This window comes from Propithecus coquereli, unplaced genomic scaffold, assembly GCF_000956105.1.
Source record: "Propithecus coquereli isolate 6110/MARCELLA unplaced genomic scaffold, Pcoq_1.0 Scaffold3, whole genome shotgun sequence".
In the NCBI taxonomy this organism is placed as follows: Eukaryota; Metazoa; Chordata; class Mammalia; order Primates; family Indriidae; genus Propithecus; species Propithecus coquereli.
In genome coordinates this window covers 14,457,171-14,483,237 of record NW_012148618.1, presented here as the reverse complement: position 1 = coordinate 14,483,237, position 26,067 = coordinate 14,457,171, and the positions used below count along the sequence as shown (strand labels likewise).

Here is a 26,067-nt window from a genome sequence, read left to right as displayed (position 1 = left end):
TTTTAATTAGATTGTTTGGTTTTTTGCTATTGAGTTGTTTTAGCTCCTTATATATTCTGGTTATTAATCCTTTGTCAAATGGATAGTTGGCAAATATTTTCTCACATTCTGTGGGTTGTCTTTTCACTTTGTTGATTGCTTCCTTTGCTGTGCGGAAGCTTTTTAGCTTGATATAATTCCATTTGTCTATTTTTTTTTTTGGCTGCTTGTGCTTTTGAGGTCTTACACAATGTTGATAGGTAACCCTAATTATGAACAACTAGGCTAAAGTGTTCATATGCTTCCAAAGTAGGAATGAGGAGCCATGGGAATTTGGAGTTGGGATGGGGGTTTATTTGTGAAAGAACTAGATGTAGTGGGCCTCAGCACTCTCTCCTGACATCTTAGATATACCTTAATGTTACTCTCATAGTATACATTAGACTAGGGTGAAAATTCCTGAGCTAGGAAAACTTAGGAATCTCTGCCTAACTTAGGAAGAATTCAGACCCTCTTTCATCAAGACATAAGTAGCATAGGCTACCCATTCTAGCATTTGAACTATATGCATAGAGTAGAGGCTTCTCTTCCAGCTTCTTTGACTTGGTCTCCTGACTTTGCTTTACAGACAGCAGTGGCCCTTCCAGCACTGTGTCCAGTGCTGGTCCTTCTTCCCCTACTGCAGTTGATGGTAACTCCCATTTTGGCTTCAGTGATCAACCCTCCCTAAATTCACATGTGAACGAAGAACGTCAAGGCCTTGAGCTACTCCAGGAGACCCTCAGGAATGGAGCACAAGAGCTAGCCATAGAAGGGGAGCAAGAACCATTTGAACTGAACCAATCTCCACAGATGCCACCTGTGGAAATTAGCCAGCCATGCCAGGAGCTTGCTGAAGAGGTCAGCCAGCCATGTCAGGAGGTCCCGGACATCAGCCAGCCATGCCAGAACATCCCTGAGGAGGTCAGCCAGCCATGCCAGGAGGTCCCTGACATCAGCCAGCCATGCCAGGAGAACCATGACAATCTTAACCACACATGCCAGGAGGTCCCTCAGATCAGCCAGCCATGCCAGAAGGCCAGCCAACTGTGCCAGAAAGTCTCTGAGGAAGTATGCCAGCTTTGCCAGGAGAACCCTGAAGAGGTCAGCCAGCCATACCAGGTGGTCCCTCTGGAGGTTGGCAGGCTGGTCCATGGGTTCCCTGTAGGGGATGGGGGCCTGGTTCAGGAAACCCTTGTGGAAGTTGGTAGACCAGCCCAAGAGATCCCTGAGGAGCTCAGCCAGCCATGCCAGAAGTTTTCTTTGGAGGTTGGCAGGCTAGCCCAGGGGGCTTCTGTAATCAATCTGTTGTCTCAGGACATCCCTGAGGTTGATAAACCATCCCAAGAGTTCCCTGGGGAAATTGCTCTGCAGGCCCTGGAGGTCCCTGAAGAAGTTAATCAGCAGTCCTGGGTGGTCCCTAAGGTGATTGACCAGCTGCCTGGAGAGGATGTTCCTCAAGTCCAGTATCTGTCTAGTGATCCAAACCCTCAAAGCCAATCTCCAGCCCGTGACCAGCAGTCACCTCTTCCACCAGCAACATGTAATTAATTATTTTCTCATGAGTGGTGTCACACTATACCAGCCATTTGAGCCAGCAACCTTTTCTCTTGGCTAACTCACTAGCCAGCATGAGGCCTTGGCTCTCACCAGAGGTGTCTGAGGAAGCAGTTGTCTTGGCATGAAGCATACCTGTGCCAGAGCCTTGCTTGAGGAGGAGCCAATTTCATGTTCAGAGTAGCCATTGGCTCCTCACCTGGCCATTAGACTTGAATAGGATTTCCTTGGGGTGGGCTGGTCTGTCATTACCCATCCTACTCTGAGCATTGCAGGAAATCACAGATCATTAAAGAAAATTCCACTTAACTACTGAAGACACCATCCGGGGATAGCAAATGCAAAAAGAGAGACTCCCAGGTCTTCACTTTTCTGGGAAATGTTCACAACTTCTCAAGTTTCCCTTAGACCATATGTGCATTCAGGGGGACTCTTATCTTTGCAAGCACTCCTCACGTGGGCCCGAATGGCCTTCTGAAATGTCTGGAAAATAGAGTCCCCTTCTCAAACATCTATCATGGCCACTAATCTTTAGACTGGGCTTATGAGTGTTGCCATATCATCCCCAAGTGCCCCCTCTGCCCCAGTCTTATTCCTCTGGTCAATAGCTCCAGGGAAGAATAGGTATTAGATGGCCGTGCAAATTTCTGAGTAACTACTTAAAATGGTCTAGAGGATTCTTGGCCATTCTGTGAAGCTGGGCCTCCCTTTGTTGTGGGGCTGTTTGGCTTTAGGAGATGCTGTAGTAGAGAGAATCAGGTTCTATTTTAAGAAATTATCAAAGATCAATATTGTACAGATATGAGCAAAGATTTAATAAATAAATATATATACATATATATATATATATATATTTCTGTAGTAGTGCCAGGGACAGACTGGCCAAAGACCAAACACTCCAGAGTCCCCAAGAAGTTTATCCTTACATTGTTGTGTCTTTAGGGCCAGATGTGATTATGAAGCTTTTTCCAAAGATGTAGGGGTGGGAATGGGGATGGGTAGGAGGGCTAATGGGTCATTGGAGTGGGGGGCCGGAACATTATGAGTGCTCAATAAATATGAAATAATGAGAATGGTGGTGGCGATGACGATGTCCTTGTGAATTCAAGAATGAATATGACTGTGAGTCAGTTGTGTCTGTGACTGAATTAATCTGAATCAGTCAAAAGCCATTACAGTTGAGTAGGAATGGGCTATAAAAATACAGAGATTGGGGGCCGGGAGCAGTGGCTCATGCCTGTAATCCTAGCGCTCTGGGAGGCCAAGGAGGGAGGATAGCTTGAGGTCAGGAGTTCAAGACCAGCCTGAGCAAGAGCGAGACCCCGTCTCTACTAAAAATAGAAAGAAATTAGCCAAACAAGTAAAAATATATAGAAAAAATTAGCTGGGCATGGTGGCACATGCCTGTAGTCCCAGCTATTTGGGAGGCTGAGGCAGAAGGATTGCTTGAGCCTAGGAGTTTGAAGTTGTGAGCTAGGCTGATGCCACAGCACTCTAACCCGGGCAACAGAGCGAGACTCTGTCTCAGGAAAAAAAAAATACAGAGATTGGGCATCCCAGGAGGTCCCGATAACAATCAGCCACCACGCCAAAATGTCTTTAATAAGTAGAGTGTTGGATGTGGGGGTGGAAAGAGGTTCTGTCTCTGTGAAGCACCAAAGGGTACATGCCTTGTCACCAAGTCCTTGGAATTGCCCTCTTAATTTTTCACTCTGGTAATTTGGAGTGTCAGGAGTTTACATAGAGGGGCTATGCCCTTTCTCTATCCACTTGATATCTTTATTCTGGGAGAGCCCAGAATACTGGGAGGGCTAGAATATCCGCTTCCCCACATATTCAACATTCGTAACCTGGCCACTCCTGACATACCCAGAACTATGAAGGGTTTCACTGGAGGGGAGGAAATCTAACTTTTTATTCCATGGAAATCATGACTGCACAGGGAGAGGTATTTCCAACCTCAATAGGCTCTGGGTCTCTTAGGACCCCTCAACTGCTTACCTCTTTGGTGTTTCCCTATCCAGGGTATCTGATCCTGGTTATTTGGTCCTCAGCTCTTGACCCCATGGAATGCAGGTCCCCTTCCCCTCTTCGATCCCCCAAACCAAATGTATGTCCCACCCTAGACTCTTATTCCCCATATTCAGACAATCTCACCCATTTTCAGAAATTATGCTGGCTCCTCCTATCTGTCTCCCTTTACCCACCTGTGTTCTCTGGCTCCCCTGTGTCTTGGAATTGCTTCCAGTAATCAAAAGTATTGGGGTCTTCCAAGATAAAAGATAATATTGGGTGAAGCAGAGAGGTGGAAGTCAGGGCCCAGCAACTAAGCAATGTGAGGAGTCAGAAAAAACCTAAGCAGTACTACACCATCCGCAATGAACTTGATTTATTGTTAGAGTTGGAGGCGGCTCCATTACAGCAGCTGGGAACTATAGCAGGGAAGTGTGGGGAAGAGCAGAGCACAGCAGCACGGGGAGGGTGGGAGCTAGGAAGAACACAAAGCGGGCTCATTTTGGTTTCCCAGTTTGGCAGAGAAGGCGAGCCCATAAGACTATCAGCGTCTGGGTTTCTCAGTCCGGCAGTAGTCTGGCAGGGCTGCCCACTGGCTTGCTTGGGGTGAGGTCCTCTCCTGGGGTGGTGTTTTCAGCCCATTTTCATTTCACTCTGTAGGAGTTAAGCTATAGCTCAGCTTTGTTTCCTTTTTCCCTTCCTTCCTCTTATTTTCCCCAAGTCCTCTGGCCTACCCTTCACTCCCCAAATCCTCTGTCCAAGAGTTTGGGTTTGGAGAGGAAGCCAGCATTCTCATTTCAGCTGCAGGATGGTAGAGTGGAATGTTGGGGGAGTCACACATTGCTGGGGTGTCAAATGTTGGGATGTCATGTCAGGCAGTGGCTTATTTTTAACCCATTACACACCAGGCCACGGCAGATGACCACATGCAGAGAAGCCAAGCAAGGGATGAGAAGGGATCAGGATAATTGGAATGGGGTGAGTAAAAACTTCAAAGGGTCAGGGAGTTTGGAATAATTCTGGGATTGGGACTGGGCTCTCCTTGCCCTTTTGTGCTGCCCAGTAGGCCTGGTCTGGACACAGCCCTGGGATGTGAATGGTATGAAGCAGGGGGTGGGAGATAAGCTCCTTTCTCCTCTCACCAGTCTGTTGGTCAAAGAGCTTCCAGTTTTGGACTGAGACATTCAAATACTGAGGGAAGCAGTAGGACAGTGTAGCAGTGGCACACCCCCAGGCCACTGCTAGAACCCAGACCCTGGTGGGTGAGGGAATGGAGATGGAGGAATGGGTGCAGCTCTGGGCACCTCACTGACAGTCTCCTGCCTCCAGGTCACATAAATTACTATTGGAAATCCTTCCTGGGATGCTAAATAAATAGATTGAGATAAAGAGGTCCCTGGGGTCGGGGATATGATCTCCCTCCATGAAGGAGGAGGTTGCTCTCTGAGACCCATCCTCACTCCTCATCCAATACCAGCATTTGACAGTGCTAGGAGAGTACTCCAGGGTTCTCAGGCATCAGATGACCTCTATCCTAATTTGTACCCTTCCCCATCCTATTCCTGTTACCTTTGGTTTTGAGACCCCTCTCAGGAATGGATGAAGAGGAGGGACAACCTCTCCCATTTAGCCCAGCCCAAGTCCCCACAATAAGACATCTGCTTCCCCTTCGGCTCCCATTTCCCTCAACCCCAAAGGACTCAGCAGTAGCCATTCTCTAAAGGAGCTGCGGGAGTGGATCCTTGGGGAAGGGAGGTGGCTCTTTCAGAACTCAATCTTGCAGGCTGGGAAGGACTCATCCTGCATGACCACGGTGCTGCTGCTTGCCAGGACCAGGACATTCAGTTGCTGCTGCTGCTCATGAGTCTGCTGGTACCACTCACGAGTCACCTCTGTGTCATGAGTGGGGATCAGAGTCACCTAGGAGGGAGATAAGACATGCCTGATGTGAGAACATGAAGGGAAGGTAGGTGAGGAGGAAGGGGCACCTGATGATCTCAGAAGCAGCCCTGCTGGCCATAAAAAAGGCCCAGTCCTTCTATACATAGGGACTGTGCCTCTGAGTGAGCTCTGACCAGGCTACTACCTTGGCGTCCCTTGCTACTCACCTGAAGATTCTCCCCCCACTGGGCCTTGCCCTCCAGCAGGGCATCCAGCACGGCCCGGCTTGGCTCGCCATTGGCAGGGTCATTCCCGCTAACCACATAGTAGGATGCACGCACTCGACGGAAGAAGTCAAGGTCAGCAGTCTTGCCACTGCAATGATTCGGGATATAGGCGAGATCCACATATACAGGGGAGCCAGCGCCACCCTTGGAACCCAAGGACACTGTAGAGAAAAGCCAGGACTCATTGTAAAGGAAAAGTTGACCACTTTCGGCAGCCTTCCCTCTTTCTTACTCCTGGAGCCTTTGACCACTCTACACCCAGCCCCAACCCACAGCCTCTCCCGCTTTTCATGATATACTTACTGGGTCCTGCCTTGAGTCCATTGACGAGGCCTTTGGACATGGGGCTGTGTCCATCCTTTTCCTCTGCTGGGGCAACCTGGCTTGCAGTGCTGCGTGGTCGGGGTGCAGCTCGGGATGCTCGATCTGCAGGCCCTTTGCCAGGGGTGGGTGAGCGTTTTCCCCGAAGATCCAGACGCCGTGCAGGGGATGTGGGCTTGGCCCTGCCCGGGGGCCTGCGCCCTACTCGTCCCTGCACTTTCTCCTTCTCCCGTAGCCTCTCTACCCTCCCAGACTCTGAGCTGAGCCCCTCGGGGTCTGCCATGCACACATCAGGGCGGGGAGGGGATGGGCGGGGGTCTGGCTGGGGGATAGGGGGTGGGTCGTGGCCAGGCCTGGGATGGTGAGTTCCACTGACCCCCCCAGCTTTGTCCACAGGCAGGAAGTCCCCATCTTCATCTGAGTCGAGGGCTGCCTCAGCTGTGATGGATGGACACTCCTCAGTTTCTGGCGGGACATCAGAATCTGACTGTGAGGAGCCTGAGTCACTGGCTGATGTGGGGGGTGTCTCGTCAGCCACAGGGCATGGCCCCCCTGTGTTCCCTGGCCCCCCTGCCCGGCGCCACCCCCCTCTTCCTACCAGCTGAGCTTCCTCAGTTGAAAGGTCATTGTCATCCGTGGATAGGGGCAGAGGTGGGTTCAGGAAGGATGGGGAGAGCTCTCCATGGTGGGGCCGGGGCTCAGTGGGACATCCCTGGGGCCCAGCCTCAACCTCAGGAGAGATACTGCTGGGTGGGCCACCAGAGCCCTCTCCAGGACATGGTGGCTGCTCAGGGGAGAGCAGTGTATCAGGCCGGGAGCTTCTCTCAGCTCCCTCAGGCCAGGCCCCACGTTCCCAGGCAGGACAGGCCTCAGCCTCTTCTTTTTCAGCTTTAGCTGGGATAGGGCCTGGGGGGTTGGGGCTTGTTTCATTCGGGCCATTGGCTGCACAGTCTCCAGAGGGACCCTGGAAGGGGCTTGGCTTCTTGGTGGCTGCCCCTGAGCACTCCAGGTGGCAGGGCAGAATGTCATCGTCCATGTCTCCAGGCAGGCTTGGAGCCGGAGCTAGGGCCAAGTCCAGTGAAGGTGGGGGTGCTGGGCTTAGAGGAGTGAGGTCCCAGAGGCTTTGAGCAGCTGGTTCCATTTCTGGGTCCAGCTCTCCAGACCCTTTTTCTGCAGCCTCAAGGCCTGGAGGAAAGCGCTCAGCCACACTTGAAATCACAGGTGTGGTAGCCTCAGAGGAGGAGCCTTCAGACAGGGCTGGTGAGGCAGGTCGTGGCAGATTGGAGAGAAGAGGGGCCCCAGGAGAGCTAGGTGATGGGAGCTGGGGCAGTGAGGAGTCTAGGCTGGGGGCCTTGGTCACTTCTAGGTACTCATCGTGTCGGGCTCTGGTCGGAGGTCCCGGAGCCAGAGCCAGAGCTCGATCCCCAGAGAAGGCAAGGGAGCCACAGGGTGCTGAGCGAGGTTCGGCTGGAGAGGGCAGCTGTGGGGGAGCTGGCTGCAATGAAGAGAAGCCAAAGGCTGAAGCGGGGAAGTCCAGGCTGGGTCGGGCAGGCCCCAGGTGTGAGTCCGAGGAAGGGCTAGTATGTGCCTCAGTTTCAGGCCACAATGTGGGGTGCCCCACAGGGATGGGGTCAGGGGGACTTGGGGACTGGGCCTCTTTCTCTGGCTGTTCCAGAGCCCCCTTCTCCAGCTCTGAGTCACTAGTGCTATCATCCCAGTGACCCCGGCCTGATTCCTTGGGGGATGGGGTCCTCCGCTCTGGGCTGCAGCTCAAGATGTTATCATTAAGAAGGGGGCTTGGGCCTTTGCTCAGGGAGATAGGAGCACGGGGGGGCACTGCAGGTGGGGTGAGGCTGGCCTCCACACTCGGCCCTGGCTCAGGCTCCTGCCTGGGGGGTAGAGTGGGTCCTGCCAGGGATGCATAGCTAAAGGTTGCAGTGTCAGATTGGAGGCTCTTGGGGGAGACAGGAGACGAAAGCTCCTTCTCTGCAGATGTGTTTCGGCCAGCAGCCTCCTCCTTGGTTGAGAGGCGCGGGGACCAATCTCCAGCTGCTCCAAGTGCAGGCTCCCTAGTGGGGCATGCAGGGCCAAGCCCAGTAAGCATCATCTGCTCATAGATGTCTGCATATTGAAAGCTTCTCTCATCAGGATAGGGTGTGGGCTCCCTCTGCTCTGGCTCAGTCTGCTCGGGGTCCCCGGTGGTATGGCTCTCGCTGGCCTCGGGGACCTTTGAGCTTTGGGGGCTGCTGTCAGGAGCCCCAGCTCCACCTTCTTCTTCCCTTTCCCCTTCAGCCTCGAGGTAGTCCTTCCCCAGGGGGGAGTATGGCCCCCCTTCCAACTCAGCTGCCCCCTCCTGCACTGCAGCCACCACAGTGTCATACTCAGCTCTGCCCCAGGAGAAGGGTGAAGGAGTGTGGGGCTCTGGGGCAGGCGTAGGGGGAGCTGGAGCTGGGGAGAGGGGTGGAGGGGGCAAGGGTGTGTCCTTGGGCACCCACGGTGGGATGTCAGCCAGCCATGAGGGGGTAGTGGGTTCCTTCCTCATGGGTGGCATGGGTTTAGTCTCTGGGATAGGGCTCTCTTGTCCTGGGGCTGAAGGAACCCTGTGCCCAACCATCTCAGGTGGGGATGCCGGAGGGGAGATGATCTCAAAAGGAGAGCGAGTCAGCTTGTCCTCTTCCTCTGGTGGCAGCCCAACTGGTGACTCAGAAAGCCAGCGTTCCACCTCTAGCCCCTTCTGTGGTGAGGGCTCCTGAAAATCCTTGAAGTTTGAGGCCCACGGGCTCCGGGGTGTGTGCTCTGTGGGGGGCACTTCTTGCTCATCATCTAGCCCCTCCTCGAGGAAAGTGCTCTCCCGTTCCTCGCTGTACCGTGGGCGGGCCCCTTGGCCATCCAGCTCATGAGGGAACCAGACCTTCCGCTCACAGCTTAGCTCCCTCCAGTATGGGTCCTCTTCCAGGGCCACATCCTCTCTGCCCCTCCAATACCTGTCCTCCTGCTTAGGAGCTATGTCCTCCCATGCTGGGGCAGGCTCTTTCTGTTCTTCAACTGGCTTCCCTCTGGTTGGAGATGTTTCTTGCCACTCCTGGACTACATCCTGCTCCTTCCAGTACTTCTCTTCCTGCTCTCTGGCCTTGACCTCCCACACAGGGCTCTCTTCCAGCCCTAGAGCTTTGGATTTCTCCTGAAGAGCTTCTTCCTTCTGTTCCACAGCCTTGACCTTTTCTAGGGACTTTTCCTCTAGGATCTTCTCCTTTGGTTTAATGGTTTTATCCTCCTGTACTAGGCTCTCCTGTCTCTGAGTTTTGTCCTTCTCTTCCAGAGCCTTACCTTTCTGTTCAACAGCCTTATTGTTTTGTTCCAGGGCTTCATCCTTCTGTCCTAAGGCCCAGTATTTTTGTTCTAAGGCCTGACCCTCCTTTTCTGAGCCCTTATCCTTCTGTTCCTGGGTCTTGTCTTTCTGTTCAGGGGCTTTGTCTCTCTGTTCTAGGGCTTTGCCCTTAAGTTCAGGGACCTCTTCCTCTGGAGCCTTGTCTTTATGTTCAAAGTCTTGGACTTTTTGTTCTAAGGTTTTGTCTTTCTCTTCTGGGATCATATCCTTCTGTTCCAGGACCTTATCTTTTTGTTCTAAGTCTTTGTCTTTTGGTCCCAGGGCCTTGTCCTTTTGTTCCAGGGCTGTGTCCTTTTGTTCTGAGTCTCTGGCTTTTTGTTCTAAGTCTTTGTCTTTTGGTTCCAAGGCCTTGTCCTTCTGTTCCAAGGCTGTGTCCTTTTGTTCTAAGGCTTTATCTCTCTCTTCTAGGATCTTGTCCTGTTCCAGGGCCTTGTCTTTTTCTTCTAAGTCTTTGTCTTTTGGTTCCAGGGCCTTGTCCTTCTGTTCTAACACTACGTCCTTTTGGTCTAAGTCTCTGTCTTTTTGTTCTAAAGCCTCATCCTGCTGTTTCACAGCCTTGTTCTTTTCTTCTAGAGCTTCATCTTTCTTAGTAATGGCTGTATCCTTCTGCTCTACAACAACATCCTTCTGCTCCAGAGTTTTGTCCTTCTGCTGTAGGACTTCATCCTTTGGCTCAGGTTCCTTGTCCTTATCCTCTGGGGTTCTATCTTTCAACCCTGGAACTTTACCTTCCCATTCCATAGAAATGTCCTCCATGGCAGGGCTTGGCAAAGACTCAGGACTCTTGGTGAAGGAGCTATCAGGTGTCAGAATATGTTCACCAGGGCTTGTGATCACCCCAGGTGAGTGCTTCCCATTGCCTGATGGTATAGAGTGAGAGAAGGAGCTGGAAGGTAATTTTCTGTCAGGGCTCTCATCTGTGAAGTCTGCCTGTGCAGAGTATCCAGTGGTCCCATGTAAAGGAGCTGACACTGTGGCTGCATAGGGCTCTGGAATAGACACAGGAGCTAGTTGGTGAGAGGTATCCTCAGCCTGCATCAGCAGCCCCTTTTCTTCCTTTCCAAGGTTTAGTTCTCCAAATTGGAGAGTGCCAAGGCTTTCTGGAGAGAGCTGCTTAGAAGAGATATCCAGAGAGGTCTCCTTGCTGGGACTTTCTTCTGAGACAGAAAGTGACTGGGTATCTTCTGGAGACACCTCTGGCCAAAGGCCTTTGTGTAGGTACTGCTCTGTCATGCCACAAGGAGACCTGGGGCTGGACTCTTGGTTGGCAGTGTCTGGAGAGACCACACTGAGGACAGAGAGGGACTCTGCATCTTCAGGGGAGAGGCTTCGGTCAGGAAATTGGAGCACTTCATCTTTCTGAGGTTCGCCAGGTTCTTGGGGTGATGTCCTCAAACCTCTAGGAGGGGCTTCTGCTCCCAGAATTGGGCCTGTGGGTTCTCCTGCTTCCACAGTCTCAAAGACTATTGCTTTGTCCTGTTCTGATAACAGCTCAATAGTGTAGCCTGTATGTCCCCCAACAATGCTGACAGGGGCTTCCAGGGCCTGAGGGCTCCTGGGAGGAGGAATCTTCCCCTCCTCCAGTGTGCCCTCTTCAGGACCTGGCTTGACCATCTTCTCTGCAGCATCTTCTTTGCCCACACCTGGTGTGCGCTTAGTGTCTTCCCAGGAGCCCGCTTCCTGAAAGTCTTGGGGCTCAGACTTTTCTTCCACTGGGGACTGATGGAAGGGTGTGTGGGTGGCACTGGGTGGGCCAGATGGCGGAGGAGAGGCCATCTTCACTGTACTGTCATCTGGGCTGAGGCACCGCTCCTCCACTTCTCCGAGAGCTGGTTCCCCTGGAGGTAGGGCATGCCCAGGGGCACCAAACATTGGAGTTCCATATTGACTGCAAAGTTTATCAGACATCTCTACATTTGCCATCTCCTCCTCTTCTTCTATGGCTCTCTCTCCAGGTAGGCCTCTCCCTGTGATCTCTCCTTTCTTCTCTGGCTCCCCAGTCACAGAGAAGTCCTCACAGGGTGGTGATTTAAAGCCCTTGTCTTCTTCTAGTGAGGAGGTGGGTGAGATGGTACCAGCTGATGGTACGTAGTCCAAGCCCTGAGTGGCTTCAGTGCGGGACGAGGGGATGCTTGTAACTGTGTCAAGCAGTAGGGAGCTCTTGCCTGTCTCCTCTGTCTGGGGAGCTGTAAGTGAGGCCACGGACTGGTCCTCAGCCACTGATGTGGCAAAGGAAGAAAGCTTGTCACACTCAGTGATTGAGGTGGCTGAGGATACATGTTCCTCTTCAGCCAAAGGAGCAGCCACCATGTTGGGGGGGTAGGTGAGTTCAGTCTCTGGCGCTCCATAGCCTTTGCTGGAAGTGGTAGGAACAGCACTATCTGCAGGCTGGCTGGCTTCAAAGGGGCCAGGCCCTTCAGGCCCAGGGAGGTCATACGTACTAGTATGGAATCTGGGTGGAGCTGGGCGCTCCTCTGGTTCATCATGGATCTCCTCATCTGAGATGGTCTGCTCAGTCTCTGAGTATCCAGGGATTGTCTCATCCTGGATATAAGAGACATGCTCAGTGGCTCCTGCAGGTGTGGCCAGGCTGCTTAGGAATGATGAGGTCTCTTTCTCAGGGGCCTTGCCCTGTAGTCCCAGTTCCCTGCCCCCAAGAGCCTCCCTGCTCTTTGGAGTTACCTTCAAGGCTTCCTGCATATGTTTTTGGTAAAAATTCTCAGCCTTTGTCTCTTCCTCTTCCTCCTCATCTGAAGGGTGCACCTCCTCCATTTCTTCTAACTCAGCCTTTTCTATCACATCCTCCTTTACCTCAGGTTCACCTTCCTCTCTGGCTTCTGTTCCGTCTGGGAGCCTCTCTGTTTCTCTCTGCTTCTTTTCCTCCCAGGTATCTTTCTCTTCATCTGTTTCAGGCCCAGAGTCTGGGCCTCTGTCCTTACTGCCTTGTTCCTCAAGGATGTCTGGGACAGCCTCTTTCTCCTTCATCATGGGCTCTTCTTGTCCCAGCCCTGGGACAGAGGGTGGTATTCCCTGGATAGCTGTGCTTGGGGGTACCCCCTCTGTAGTGTCTAGAGGGAGTGGTTTCTCTACAAGTCCTGTGTCCCTTTGTTCAGCCAGCAAACTTCTCTCCTCACGTTTCATCTCCTCAAAGTCCTGTGTGAGGTCCTCTGGTGAGGACAGGGCCAGCTCCCTGTGCCCACTGACTGTTGGGAGTGGTACAGTCCCCTTCTGGGCTGGGGGTGTCCGGGGCTCAGAAGATAGCTCCTTCTCCCCGCGGGCAGCTCGGCTCTTGTCTATCTTGACTCTTCCAGGGGCCTTGGCTTTGTAGAGGGTCTTACGTACCTCAGGGGTAAAGGGCTTCAGGTCTGGCTTGGAAATCTTCTTGACCTCAGGTTTGGTATCTTTCCTCTTGTCCTCCCTCTTGGAATCCCTCTTCTCCTCCTTCCTTCCTTCATCCTTCTTGAACTCTTTTCTCTCCTTCTTGATCTCTTTTTTTTCCTTGTCTTTTTTCTCTTCCAGCTTTGATATCTTGTCTTTAAGGTGCTTCTTTCCCACCTTATCTTTGATCAGCTTTCGCTTTTCTGCCTTCAGTGCCTCGCTTGACTCTGTCCGCACCCTCTCAGGCTTGGCAGTCTTCTCTGGGGGCTTCTCAGATGCCTCTTTTGCCTTCTTCTCTGTCTTGACTAACTCCTTGGCCAGCTCTGAGCGAGCCTCCTTGGCTCCCTCTTCTGCCACCTCCTCCCGTTTGGCTAGCTTGCTCACAGCTGTCTTGGTAGTGGCTTTGAGGCTCTCCTTGCTGTCAGCCCGCTGTTTTATTTTGCTGGGTTTCAGATTGGTAGGCATAGGCCCAGCAGCCAGGTCCTTCTGCGTGGCCACAGGGTAACGCAGGAAGTCCAGGTGCCGAAGTTTTTCCAGGCCCTCTAAGATCTTGTTCTGGGGAGCATTTCCTGGAAAAAGTACACGTACAATCTTCTCAGCAGGGTTGGCTGGTAGCCAGACTACCAGAGCAGTGATAGAGGTGAGGTAGGGCACTGAGATCTCAGCCTCCTTCCCGTTGGCCAGCACAATGCCTGTCTTGGCTTTACTATTGCCTGCCCACTTTTGCATAAGGAACTGCATCTCCTTGCTGTCCTTGACAGGGTTGAGGACATACATGTCCAGCCGGCCCACACCCATTTTGTGGAAGAGGGTCAGTGGCTCAATGGTGTTGCTGACCACACGGTACAGAGGCTCAGCCTGGATTCCCAGGCGGTTTAGGTGCTGCAGAGTGAGGCAAGCCTCCTCAATGCTGCGCTTGGCTTTCCGGGAGGCATCAGGCAACCGCAGCTTATCAGGCACGTTGAAAAAAACAACTCCAAGCTCAGGGGAGATGAGGTTCTTCACCCAGTCGCTGTAGCTGCTAGACCCTTGGGACTGCTCCTCCTCTAACTCTGCCACTTTGCGCTGCAGGAGTCCATTGATGCCTGGCAGGTTGTCTGCCCCAATGTGTGTGAGTAGCACAGAGTCAATGCGGTCCAAGTGCCGCACCAGTTTCCAAAAGCAGGACTTGCGATCGGAGCCACCGTCCACCAGGATGTTGAAACCATTAACAGCAAAGAGGGCAGAGTCCCCACGACCACCAGGGAAAATGTAGCAGCAAGGCTTGGAGAGCTTGAGGAAGCCCCCTGAGGTGGGAGGCTCTAGCAGGTCAAAGGGGGATGGCACATCCACAGTCTCAGAGACGTATTCGGAGAACTCAGCCACACCATCCATGATGGGCAGTGTGGGCTCAGGATTTAGCCGGAGGTGCAGGGTCTCTTGAGAACTAGATAGTCCTAGGTGGCTCCAATCACCCTCTCCTAAGCAGGACACGGTGAGGAAGGCCTGGATCCCAGGGTCTCTATTGCTGAGCAATTGGGCAATCTAGAGGAATGGGAGACAGAAGCCTGGTCAGGTCATTGGGGTTGTCTTAGCCTGCTTCAGATTCAATCCCCTCATCTTCACATCTCTCTGAGCTGAACTGCCTTTCTGCCAGGGTCCCCAAAGATCACGTAATATGAGACTTTCTTTTTCTTGGACGCCTTCACAGCCCTAGTTCTGCCCCATATCCCCTCTCTCTCAAACACGCAGGCATGGAGCTTACCTCTGGGTTGTGAAGGACCTGGGCAAAGTTTTGGTAGGAGTAGGTGCCACTCTGTAGGATGAGGTCTCCCCCAGGCTCTAAACTTTGCCCACTCAAGATCAGTAGTTTGTGAGCTGACGGGCTGCTAAGAAGACGGTGAACCTGGAATGGAAGAAGGGGAGTGGTCACAGATGCAGGAAATCCAGGGAAGGGCACTGAATGTTCCTGATTCCCCCCAGTACTTCAAGGACATGCTCCCCACTGGTGTCCCCCACAATACCTCCAGAGTAGGGCTGGGGATTATAAGTCAGCTTAGATGGCAGAGAGAGGAATTCTTGGCCTTAAAGTGGTAGCACTGGCAAGGATGGGTTACAGGCCCTGGTCTTACCTCAGAGCTGATGCTGTCTGCACTGGGGTTTACCAGGATGATGGTCTCTAGGATCTCACTCTGGTGGCAGAGGGTCCTTTGGCCTGAGGGAGAGATGTAGGAATTTGTACTGAAGACAGTAGGTATAGACTAAAATGGGAAGGCATTGTGTGGGGCAGGCAAGGCAAGATTGCACTATCAGAAAATGGGGCTTGGGGAAAGAGAAGCCTGGCTATCCTTAGACCCTGCCACCTTGGATGCTGCTCAGTAAGGTCTAGGAACTGGCTCCTCTGGCCCTTCCCTTTCAGGGTTTTCACCTCCCCTCTCCCACACTGGCTGTCTTCTCCCTCCCTTCATCTGCCACACCCTCTGCTGCCTATGTCCCCACCCCTTTTGCCTCGGTCCTGTTGACAAGAAAGCTTTTGTCCCTCTCGAGCACTAAGCTCCTGGTGCTGCCTGGGTGTGGGGGGCTCAGCTGGAGAGAGGGTTCCTGGGACGATGATCCTCACTCAGCTTTCTCCTCACTAGCTTGCCTCTGCCCTGTGCTTTCATGCCAGCAGAGTGTCCGGAAATAAGGAGATGGGAGCTTCTGTGCAGTATCGACAGACTCCCCATCCTTCCTTCCAACCCCACATCCGAGGCCAGAATTCCTGTCCCAGAAGACTCAGAGAAGCCTGTGTTATCTAAACCCTTGGAGTTTTATAATTCAAAGAGTGGACATAGGACTATAACTTTGTGTTTTGTTCTCTGGTTCCTCAGAGGTCAAGACTGCACTCACACACATGCATGCAATCGTATTGTTCCAACCCCCAAAGGTTTCACAGCTTCCTCTCCGACCTCATCTTCATGTCCCTAGGCTCCAGAGAGGCTTGATTCACTACCCCACAACCCATCATTTGTGAACAGTTTCTCCTCTAATCCTTGCCCCTCTCCTATGGGCCTTCTACACAGAGATGGGGAGTGAGGGGTCTACAAACAAGAAACACATAAATAAGGAAGGAGAGATGCATGGTGTTCCCCAGGCCATGAAAAAAATAAGCCATCCCTAAATCCCCTGTCTACTTCCCTTCTCCAGACTCACATGAAATACCAAGCAATGCAGCAAAGAAAGAAAGTGGCAGATCAGACAGAAGATGCTTCAGCATTCTTCAGAATGCTGCCATCCTCTGTTCCTGCCCTCCCCACAGCCCCGACCCCCTTTCCCAAATGCAGCACAAGGTGGAGTTAATCTCACAAATAGAGACTCCAACAGATGGCCTAGGGCATGGGCTGTCTCGAGGATACTGGTGGGAGGGCTCATAATCTGTCCCCTAGACCCTCTTCTGTGACCCAACTCTCTCCTCTTTCTGAGGTTTGGGCAAGAGGCGCCTAGGGCCAGGGCCTTTGTTAAGAAAAGCCATGGTGTCAGGATCAGGCAGATCTGGTAGCACAGGGCTCTAGATGCAGCTGTGAGGGATATGAACTGTGGATGAAGACCAAACCCCATACAGGGTGGGTTGGGCCCAAGAGGAGTTCAAGGGTTCTCTTCTATTGACTTCAGAATTGAGGGGACCTTTGAGATAAGTTCAGGGGATGAGACCCCCCTCAGAGGCAAGCAAGGGGAGGACTTGGGCAGGTGAGGGATAGCAAGGTCCAGGGAGCTCCCAGCCTTAAGGAGTTCAGTTTTAGAAGGGCAAGAGGTCCCCCTCACACATTTGAGCTAGAAGGGTCAGAAAGACAAACATCCATGGCACAGACTGACTTGCTTTCTGTGCACCACTCCTCTTTCCCCCCAGTCTACCATTCCTCACAGTCCCCTGCTTCTAAGCACAAGACTTTTCCGAGCGCAGTTCCTGTCCTGGCATAAGACCCCATCCCTCACCCTGTTTCCGGAGAGTGATTCTGACTTACACGGTTTGTATCCTGTGCCCCTCTTTTTCAGGCCTGGGAGAAAGCCCTGTTTCTCTCTTCTGCTCCCCCAGCTCTCCCACAGAAGGGAACTGACTTGTTTTTCCTTTTTCTTTGGAGAGGACTATCTTGTGGGGCAGGGGCACACAGTGCTCGGCCGGCGCTGGAGCGGGGGCCGAGCAGGCGGGAGGGCAGGTGTCTCCGCAGCGAGGAAGAAGGGGAGGGGGGGGGCAGCTCGGGCAGCTGCAGTCTGCCGCAGTGTGTGAGTGTGTGTGAGTGTGCGCGCTGAGCGCCGGCGCCAGCTCCGCCCCCACCCCCCACCCCAGCATGACAAGTCATTTTCTTGGCTGCCTCTGCATGGGGGGTGGGGGTGGGGGGGACGCAGAGAGGGAGAAGAAACTGGCTTCTCTGTTCAAGAGACCCCATCTTGGGAAGAGAAGCAGAGATGAGGTGGGGGTGGGGCTGAGGCTGGGAACCTGTGCGGTTGACAGGACTGGAATCGTAGGGCAGTGGCTGGGGAGGGAGTGCTCTCAACCTCCAAAGTGGCCTCAAGGGGGCCAGGGAGGGGGGCTTAGAGTCCCAGTCTCAAGCTGGCCGCAGGGAATAGGGTAGGGGGAGCCCATTGCAAACTGGTTGGCCTGTGAGGAGGCATGTGCCACGTTTTAATAACCCTTTCCTCCCCTCTTTTCCATGGTGTGCCCCACCTTCCCTTACTTGGCAAAAACTCGCTGCCCAGCTCACCCCCAACACAGGAGCAGCTGAGCAATCCAGCAGCTGACACCCAGGGACCCTCCCATTAGGCACGTTCCCATAACATCCCCCTTTCTGTCAGATTTTTCTGCCTCTGACCAAAGACATAACCCTCAAACTCCTCCAGCACCCTGGGCTGCCAGGCGGAGCCAGTGGCACCACCCTCTGCTGCTGCCCCCAGGCTGGTATCTCCCACCTCCCCTGTCACAGCCCCTTGGTCTCTGGTTCTGGGTCCAGGCTGGCCCCACAGCCAGAAATGTTCATCTCTCTCCATTCCCCCAGCCTGCCCACCCCTGGGCTAGTTCCAGATGCACCAGCTTAGGTACCAACTCCCTTCCTGTTACCCCAATCCCACCTCCCTATCACAGCGCACCCCCAACCCCCATGCCAGGCCCTTTGGTTTGGTTCTTACCCTGGGGTGTGGGAGGAAGCCTCTCATGGAGGCGGCAGCTCCAGCTCCGGCCGCAGCCGGCAGCTTCAGGGAAGAGTGCCGCACTTGGGGTGGGGGTGGGGGGGCGCTTGATGGGGAGGGCGGCGCCAGGGCAGGGAAGAGGGGCTGGTCTGTGACGAGGCACTGGAGACTTAACTGTTTCTTTGCCTTCACAGTGTCAGTGCTTTAGTGCTTCTGCTTGGCTCTGTGGGACTGAGGGATTGTCTAGCAGCTTGAAGAGCCACTGTGATCTCCTATGGTCCACAGGACCTTTCTCCCCCAACCCTACTTAGTTAAGAAATACTCTTAGCATCAGCCAAAAGACTAAAGCCCCATGCTAGGGCACAGAGTGGGGATATAGGACGCATGGGCCCTCCCCCTTCTCTTAGAAACCATCTGCTGCCTCTCCCCTCAGATGGGCCAGGGAGTGACCTTCAATCCCTAGAGGAGCAGGAGACAAAGGCCGGAGGCCTGAAAGCATGGGGTAGGGGTGGGCAGCTGAGCACCCCTTGAGATTGCTTGGGAGAAAGGCTGGGGATGGAGAGATGCTCTGAGCTTTTCTGAACCACAGCTACAGAAACCAGGGAGGGCAGAAATAAGTTTCATTTTAGAGTTGGAGGGCAGTTTGAAATTCTGGAGTGGACACATGGTCCCTAACCCATCTGGAGTGGGGCACAGGGACCCTGGGAGCTGCATGCAGTTCTGTGGCAATGCAGCACAGCACAGTAACCACACCGGCACTGATTCTTGGGATTCTTGAGTCATTGGGTATGAAGAGGCAGTCTCTGAAGGGGCAGGGAGCTTTCTGCCTTTCAGTGAAGGAGTTAACAAGGACCAAGGAGGATCACCAGGGCCGCAGGCCCAGGAAGGTTTTCTTACGATAGGCAAATTATTAAATGTAACATAAAGTACTCTTTGGATTAAGAAAATCTTATAATGACTTTGTAGGGTGGTTGGGTTCCTGTTCTCTCCTTGTCTCTGCAACTTTCTATGTCTCTTTGTTATCTCTATCTTATCTTGATCCTTCTAATGTTGGCCCTGTTTTCCTTAGTCTCTCCACCTCTGTCTCAGATTTAGTGAAGTGCTCTAGGACTCAAAGGAAGGATCTGGAGAGCTGTAGCACTCATTTCCAACTGGGTGATGTCCATGCTCTCACATAGTCCTTCCCTGCCCTCTTCCCATTAACTCTCCCTAGCCCTGGCTAGCTCCTAAGGCCTTTCTCACAGTGACATCCACCCACTCACACCCCAGCATGAGCTCCACCCTTGCCCAGGCTGCCAAAAGCTGCCTTTGAAGGTCAGAGAAGCCAAAATAGTCTCTGCTTTCAGCATCCCCCATCCCCCCTTAACTGCAGCCAGAAGAGAAGAGAAGCTGAGTCACCAGTACTCTTAGTGGGTGGGGAGGACAGAGGGGGAGCAATCTTTGCCCAGATCCGGGGATGCAAAGCAGTGACAATGGCAACAGCCCCATTTGGATAGAAGAGGCCATCTGCAGAGATACACAATGAAAACAGGCAGTTCCGAGAAAAGGAAAATACTCCCTCCTGCAACTTCATAATTCTTATTTCCTCCCACCTCAAGCCTTCTATCTCCTCTCTGCTTTCTAGGGCCCTCTGGAGTGTGTTAGGAGAGACACTTGAGTGGACATTTGGCTTGAGAACAAAATAAGATTTCCTAGCTCAAAGGAGAACCCACCCTTATTTTCAGCTACCACCCCCAAGGACCACACCCGGGCATAGTTTCAACTCACAGTGGCCCTTGCCCACTGAACAGCCACCCACAACAACCAACCCTCCACCTTTTGTGTTCCTAGGCTTGCAGCAACGAAATGATGAGATGCCAGAGAATAGAGAGAGTCTTCAGCTCAAATGCAAAGTGAGATCAGAAACCCTGGATTTGAGATCTGACTCCACCATTTTACTAATCATGCTGCTAAACAAGCCACTTACCCTCTTTCAGAGCTTGCTTCCTAAACTATAAAATGGGTATAATATTAGTACCATCCTGCAATAATGCTGTGAGGTTCGAATGGCATAAAAAATGAAAAAGTGCATCTTCATTTCTAGAATCCTAAACCTGCAATGTATAAATGCCACTGCAAGTCCATCTCACTTTCATGGAAGATTTCCAAGAGGTCACTTAGGTCATCAGGAAAGTGCTAAATCAGAATCTCAGATGAGACCAACTCTGGAATGCCCTTAGCTCCCCGGTAAATCCAGAACTGGAGATGCCTGCAGCATGAGACTGGAAGTTCTATTCATGTCCCTTCTTTTCTATTTCAGACAACAATGCTGTATTAATTCAGAATGGTTTTCCTACTGGCAGAAGTAACAGAACTGTCACTTCCTGAGCATATCAGTGGTAATGCAGAGTCAGACAGAAGGCCTCCAAACTGGTCCCTCAGCCTGTGTTTTTAGGAGTCTTAGAATATTAACTATGAATTATGAAACTCCCTCCCCTTCCTATCAGTGTTACTGAAACTCAGTTTTCCACTATCCTGTTTCTGTGTCTGTGTTAGAATGCTCAGAAAGAAGCTCCAGATTTTCTGTGGGGGTTAGAAAGGAAAGCCCCAAGTCACCACTAGAGACTACCTGGTTCAAAAGCCACCTTTAAAAGCTTTTACCAGACTTGACCACTAGAAGGAGCTGGGCCACTGACTCTCCGTCAGAGGATCCCTTTTCAGTACATGGGTGTGTAAATGCAGAGGGGGCAGTACTTATTCCTAACTGCACTCTCCCTGTCATTGTAGGATATATTTTTGTTCCCTTTCTCAGCATTTTGGCCCAGGACTTGAAGAGAGGTGATAGGAATGGTAGCCTGTCCTGCGAAGTAGGCAGAAAATGTCATGTTACAAGGTACCGGCATAACTCCTTGAGCCCATTCTAGCTGCCTGGTTCCCTCTGCCTCCTTCCTAATAGGAGGCTGAAGGGAAGGGCAGTGTCTGCAGCTGCTCTGGGCTGATTGTTGTTTGTGGGGACAGCTGAAAGAAGAGCCAGCAGGGGTGGGGCTGTGGCTGGCTTGAGCTGTGTGGGATTTTCCAGGAAATTCTCCACTATTCTCCAGGGACATAGAGAGGCCACCATGAAAATGTTCAAATCTAAAAAAAAAAAATCAGTTTGCTAAAGTAAGCCCTGATCTTGGGTATATGGCCCTAAGCCCCTTGAGGACACCTTGGCAAAACTCTTTGATTGAAAAGGTCTAGTAGGTGTTTGCATATCAGTGTTTGTTTCTGAGACGTGCCCTAGAGTAACTATGTATCTCCTTGCAAGCATCTTCCCAAGCATCCCTGCATCTTAATCTGTAGAATGTCTGCTTTGGTTTAACTTCTGTTCATTTCTTACATCATTCCAGAAAGCAGCCTATGCTCAAGTCTCTGTGGCCAAAAGGACAAGGTTAGAGAAGTCAGTGTGAATTATTAACATCAGCAGATAATCCCCAAGCTTCGATTCAGTCATTAATTTCATTCTCTGTCACTTGTACCAAGAGTGAGTGGCATGCTTTACAGGAAGCCAGTCACATTGGGAAGATGCCAACCTCACATTTTTTAAATTGCTGCACATATTCCTAGGATAATGTGCTTTAGTCATATTAACCTTGTTTTCTCCAGCTTTCTAGCAGCATGTCTAGAGGCATCAGTGATCAAGAAATGACCAAAGATCTGGAAATTAGGAGGAGGATCAGGAAGAGAAAGAGAGGTGATTATCTACTATACTGATAATTGAGAATTCTTTGTATAAGATATGAATTCAGTCATTCAGTTGCAGTGGCTGTTGAGCTGGATGGATTTTATATTCCAAAAAGCTACAGGGATTGGTGTGTCAACATTTACCAATAACATAAGTAGATGCCTAGCACTTTTGTAATGGGATGTAGGGCTTTTGTAGTCTCCCCACAGACATCTGTCATGGAATGATAGTTCTTAAAGTCTTATTTTCTTAAATTTCTAACCCATTTCTCCCACTCAGTAGAATGGGAAACTGCATTCGGTGAGCTTTGATCTCAGAGCCAAATATCACAGTGTAACTCGCTCTTGTGGCAGTGAATTCAGGAGATCCTCCTTTCACCCTGGATTTGATGGTGCTCATCATCCTTTGGTACCAGTGTTCTGCTCTGCTCTGGAGATCTGTTGTCTAAGCCAAAGGAAGAAACAGAAACCCTGAAACCTAGAGGGTAGGCTGTGCAGCCTGAGAGAAAATGCTAAGTAAGGGTCTGTGAAGGTGAGTGGGATATCTATGGTCTCTGTAAAGGGATACAATGTGGCTGTTGTATGCAGAAAGAGGAACACAAATGAAGAGAGTGGATTTTTGTGTGGGAGATGATTAGTCACTCAAGAGGAGTACCTCATTTCTTTTTTTTTTTTTTTTTTTTTTTTGAGGAGAAGGAAAGAGAAGTTTATTAATTTGCTTGCGAATGAGGATGTTGGCAGATTCCCATCTTAAAGTACCAACATCCTCCGGAGTACCTCATTTCTTTAGTGCATGCCAACAACTGTCCAGAAACCACCCTCTTCTCAGGGAGAGATTTTGTTCTTTAGGTTCCCTTCACTGTCCGACCATGTATCTGCAAAGTGTACTGGATATGTGGGAATAGCTATGCAATTCTACAACTTTCCCCTTAGAAGTCCCTCCCTTCTCCTCCACCCAAATCTCCCAGAAGACCAGTTCTGCCAGGGAGACCATCCCTCACCCAAAGGACTGAAATAATGACACTAGTCCTAACCTTTGACCTCTGAAGAGAAGTGAGCTAGATGCCGGGTAATGAAGAGTCTCAGCTGTTGGTTCAAGTCGAAGGATGATAAGTCAATGTTCCAGGAGAGAATCCCTGTGAAAAAAAAAAAAGAAACAAAGAGAGTTCTAGATAAATTCAGGTGGGTGGGACTGCAGGGCACACTTTCAAGCTCACAGAAGGGTTACGAGGGAGGGGATACTGGATAGCTGCTATGATCAGCCTTGGTGATGTCTCTAAGAAAGGTGGTTAGTACTGGTATCTGTCTCCCAACCTGCACCTTTTCTGTGCTTTGCCTGAGCCAAATGAAGAAGGGCAGAGTTTAGGCTAAACTTGGGCATTAAAGATTTTGTAGGTAGGAATTTCCTTGCAAGGTTGCCCAGTTGTGGTGGAAGTGACACCCAAAAGCCTATTCCCAGATACTGGGAGCTGTCTTCTCTATCCTTACAGCTAAGTTGGATTCGAAATTTTCCTTCCATGCCCCCCTCCCTGCTTCCACCCGCAGGTGGCTCCGCAGCACTGCGCCACAGGCGTGCCACAGGGACCGCAACTGGGGAGGGAGGTAAGTCCTGAGGAGCTTGTATCTACGAAGGTCACTCTCTCAGGCTGGCCGCTAGCATTTAGCAATTTGAGATTTGTATGGGGCATTCAGAAAGTACGCTGTGCTGGTTCAGGGACCTTAAAGAAGAAACGGCAAGGTAGGGACATGGAGACTCTCCAGAGGATGGTGAGGACCTTCAGGACATCTGGCCCAAAACGCTGCGGGAGAGGGGTATGACCAGAGGGGCCCCAGGGGCTCTACAGAGCTCCCCCACCTCAAGGAGATTACGGAATGCCACTGGGTGTGCGGAAAGGATGGAGAAGCGAAGTGTTAGCAGCGAGGGAGGATATGGACACATGGCAAGGAAGATGCAGGTGACAGGGCCTCAGATCTCAGGAAGTGCACACTAGGGATGGAGGATGCAGACCTGTGCACTGGGAGGTGAATGCAAATGGCGGAGAAGCATGGGATGGAGGTTTCCAAGCACACCCAGGACAGCAGCTCACCTTGTTCAAGGTGGGCCCGCACGGCCCTCAGCTGACTCTCTGTACCAATATCGCCGATCACGATGAGCAAAGAGTACTTCCTCAGGTCCCAGCGTGCAGCCGCCGCCGTGGCTCCAGCCTCGCACAGCGGCTCCGCGGGGTTCTGAGCCAGCGGTGAGCCGGCGGGCCTTGGGAGCCCCAGCCCCGGAGTTGTCTCCATGACAACGCTGGGAGGCCGCGCAGGCCCGGCCTCGGTCTCCATGGAAACTCGGCGGAGCGCTAGGCCGGCAGCGTCCGCTGCAGGGAGAGTGCGCGCGGCTCTTAAAGGCCGGCGGCAGGCGCCGCTCATTGGCTGCTGCTTGTCAGGGGGTGGAGCACAGGCGCCGCAGGGGCCGGGCTGGGGCCAGGACGCTCCCGCTGCGGGGTCTTGCTTGGCCCGGGGATGGTGGCCGCCCCCTTAGCCCTCCTCCAGTTTTCCAGAGGGAGGTCCCACTCCGACTTGAGGAGGGGTGGGGGCTCTGAGGGACCCAGTGGAGGGGCGAGTCGATTGCCTCGGCGCCGGAAGAAGCTTCTAGTTAGGATGTGTCCCCGATAAGTACTGTCTGGCAATTCCGCAGCCTCGCCCGAACTGAGGGGAGCCATCTTGTCCCTGTCTGTCTCCAAGTTTGTATCGTTGTCTCCATCTCTGTATTATCTTTGTTTGGCGTTTTTCTTTTCTTTCTTTTCTTCTTCTTCTTCTTTTTTTTTTTTTTTCAAATCACTGCCTGCCAGAGCCCTGGTCTTCATCCTCGGTTTCCCCATCTTCCTTGCCCCAGGCCCTGGGAGTGCTCTGGAAGGCTGCGCAGTATTGAAGGGGACAGAATGACCTTCCGGCCCTGAGTCCCTGGTGAGTTGTTATGCCGGTAGCGGTCGGCTGGCTAGTCTCCATCTCTGCTGAGTTCAGGACTCGAGTGCAATGAGCTCAGACTGCAGCAAGGGGGATTTGAGTAAAACCCAGGAAAGACCTTTCCAGTCACAGGTGTTGTGAGATGTAAGTGATGTAAGGTTACTCAGAGAGATGGGTAACCTTAGGAAACTGTGGTATTACTTTCCCTGGGGGATTCTCAAAACAGAAGGGGCAACGTTTGAACCAAAGAAGAGATTGACAGTTCCAAAACCAAAACCAGAGAAAGGGAAAGGACTGAGGAGCCTGGTACTGGTTTATGACTGATTGAACATCTTTGTAAAAGTGGTGCTGTAAGTCTCCCCTACCCCATTTCTCAATGTGTCTCCCCCTACTCCATACTACAGAGTCTTTTACCCAGGTTACTGAATCATTTTGTGCATATATGTATCTAGTCTGTCTGTCACCCTAGGGCTCCAGCAGCACTTGTTTTTTGGACCATTTGTCTTCCACTTTGGGGATAATACAAGGCAGAAAGGAGCATAGTACCTCATTCAGCAAGGCTGCTTGTGAGCCACATTCTGATTGGGCAGTGTCTGCACGTTAAGTACCTCACAGCAATTCTGGCCCCTATCATGGAGCATGTGCAATAGAAAAACAGCGAGTCCATTCTGCAACCAATTTGGATATGGCCCTGAAAATCCTTTTTCCAGCAGAGAGGGGAAAATAAGAGTGTTGTCAGAACATCAGATGGTGGGGATGCCTCCACCCAGTATGACATATGACACAATGTTTTGCTACACCCCCACGTCCTTCTCCCCACTATTTGGGGATCCGAATCCAAAAAAGCGCGTGGAGAGATGTGCAATCAGAAAAAGAGTGCTATGTGGAAGCAGAGGGTCAGAATAGGTTGTGGGGAGAGGAAGGGGACAGTTTCCATAGCAACTGTAGAAATGAGGCCTTTAACTAGCACAGGGTCTCACAGTATAAGGGTCAGCACTAGTTAACCATAGGCTCTGCTTTCATCAAGTCGGACAAAGAGGTTAGACAACAGATCTGAATAGTATAGGGAAGGATCACACACTGATCACATGATAGGGGCAAAAATTCAGGCCTGTGATCTCAGCCCTTGCTAGAATTGGGTTTTATTAATTACAACTGCAAATGTAGACTCAAATTTTAATTCTAAAGGTGAGTATTTGTGCTGGATGGGTATTCTACAGGCTCTTTGCCAAAGGCAGACAATGTCACCCATGCTTTTGAACTATTTGAGATGAAAGACCCTTGAATTGTGGAAGGCATCTCTGAGGATACACTATTCAAAGAGGATGTTAGAGGAGGAGGTGCAAGAGGAAGGTTTTTTTTTTTTTTTTTTTGAGATAGGGTCTCTGTCACCCAGGCTAGAATGCAGTGGCATCATCATAGCTCACTGCA

At 51.7% G+C, this 26,067-nt stretch overlaps 2 protein-coding genes across 3 annotated transcripts in view; one reads left to right on the top strand and one right to left on the bottom strand.

Moving 5' to 3' along the window:
• PPIP5K1 (diphosphoinositol pentakisphosphate kinase 1) overlaps nt 1-1,970 on the top strand; it is a 43,683-nt gene extending 41,713 nt beyond the window's left edge. The window contains exon 30 of the mRNA XM_012649336.1: nt 608-1,970. Coding sequence (XP_012504790.1) covers nt 608-1,569 — 962 coding nt within the window. The 3' untranslated portion in view covers nt 1,570-1,970. The remainder of the gene's footprint in view (nt 1-607) is intronic.
• A 1,970-nt stretch (nt 1,971-3,940) lies between these two features.
• On the bottom strand, nt 3,941-18,073 carry MAP1A (microtubule-associated protein 1A). Of its 2 annotated transcripts, XM_012649499.1 has the most exons (7): nt 17,983-18,073; nt 14,955-15,037; nt 14,588-14,728; nt 9,814-14,367; nt 6,060-9,729; nt 5,697-5,917; nt 3,941-5,508 (listed from the first exon to the last, which is right to left on the bottom strand). In XM_012649499.1, the coding sequence occupies exons 4-7, from the start codon at nt 14,215-14,217 to the stop codon at nt 5,353-5,355; spliced, it is 8,451 nt and encodes a 2,816-aa protein (XP_012504953.1). In that variant the 5' UTR covers nt 14,218-14,367; nt 14,588-14,728; nt 14,955-15,037; nt 17,983-18,073; the 3' UTR covers nt 3,941-5,352. The 2 variants fall into 2 exon arrangements, with proteins under 2 accessions (XP_012504953.1, XP_012504952.1); XM_012649498.1 differs by having other exon boundaries at nt 5,353-5,508; nt 6,060-14,367; nt 17,983-18,047.
• Nucleotides 18,074-26,067: the final 7,994 nt, after the last annotated feature.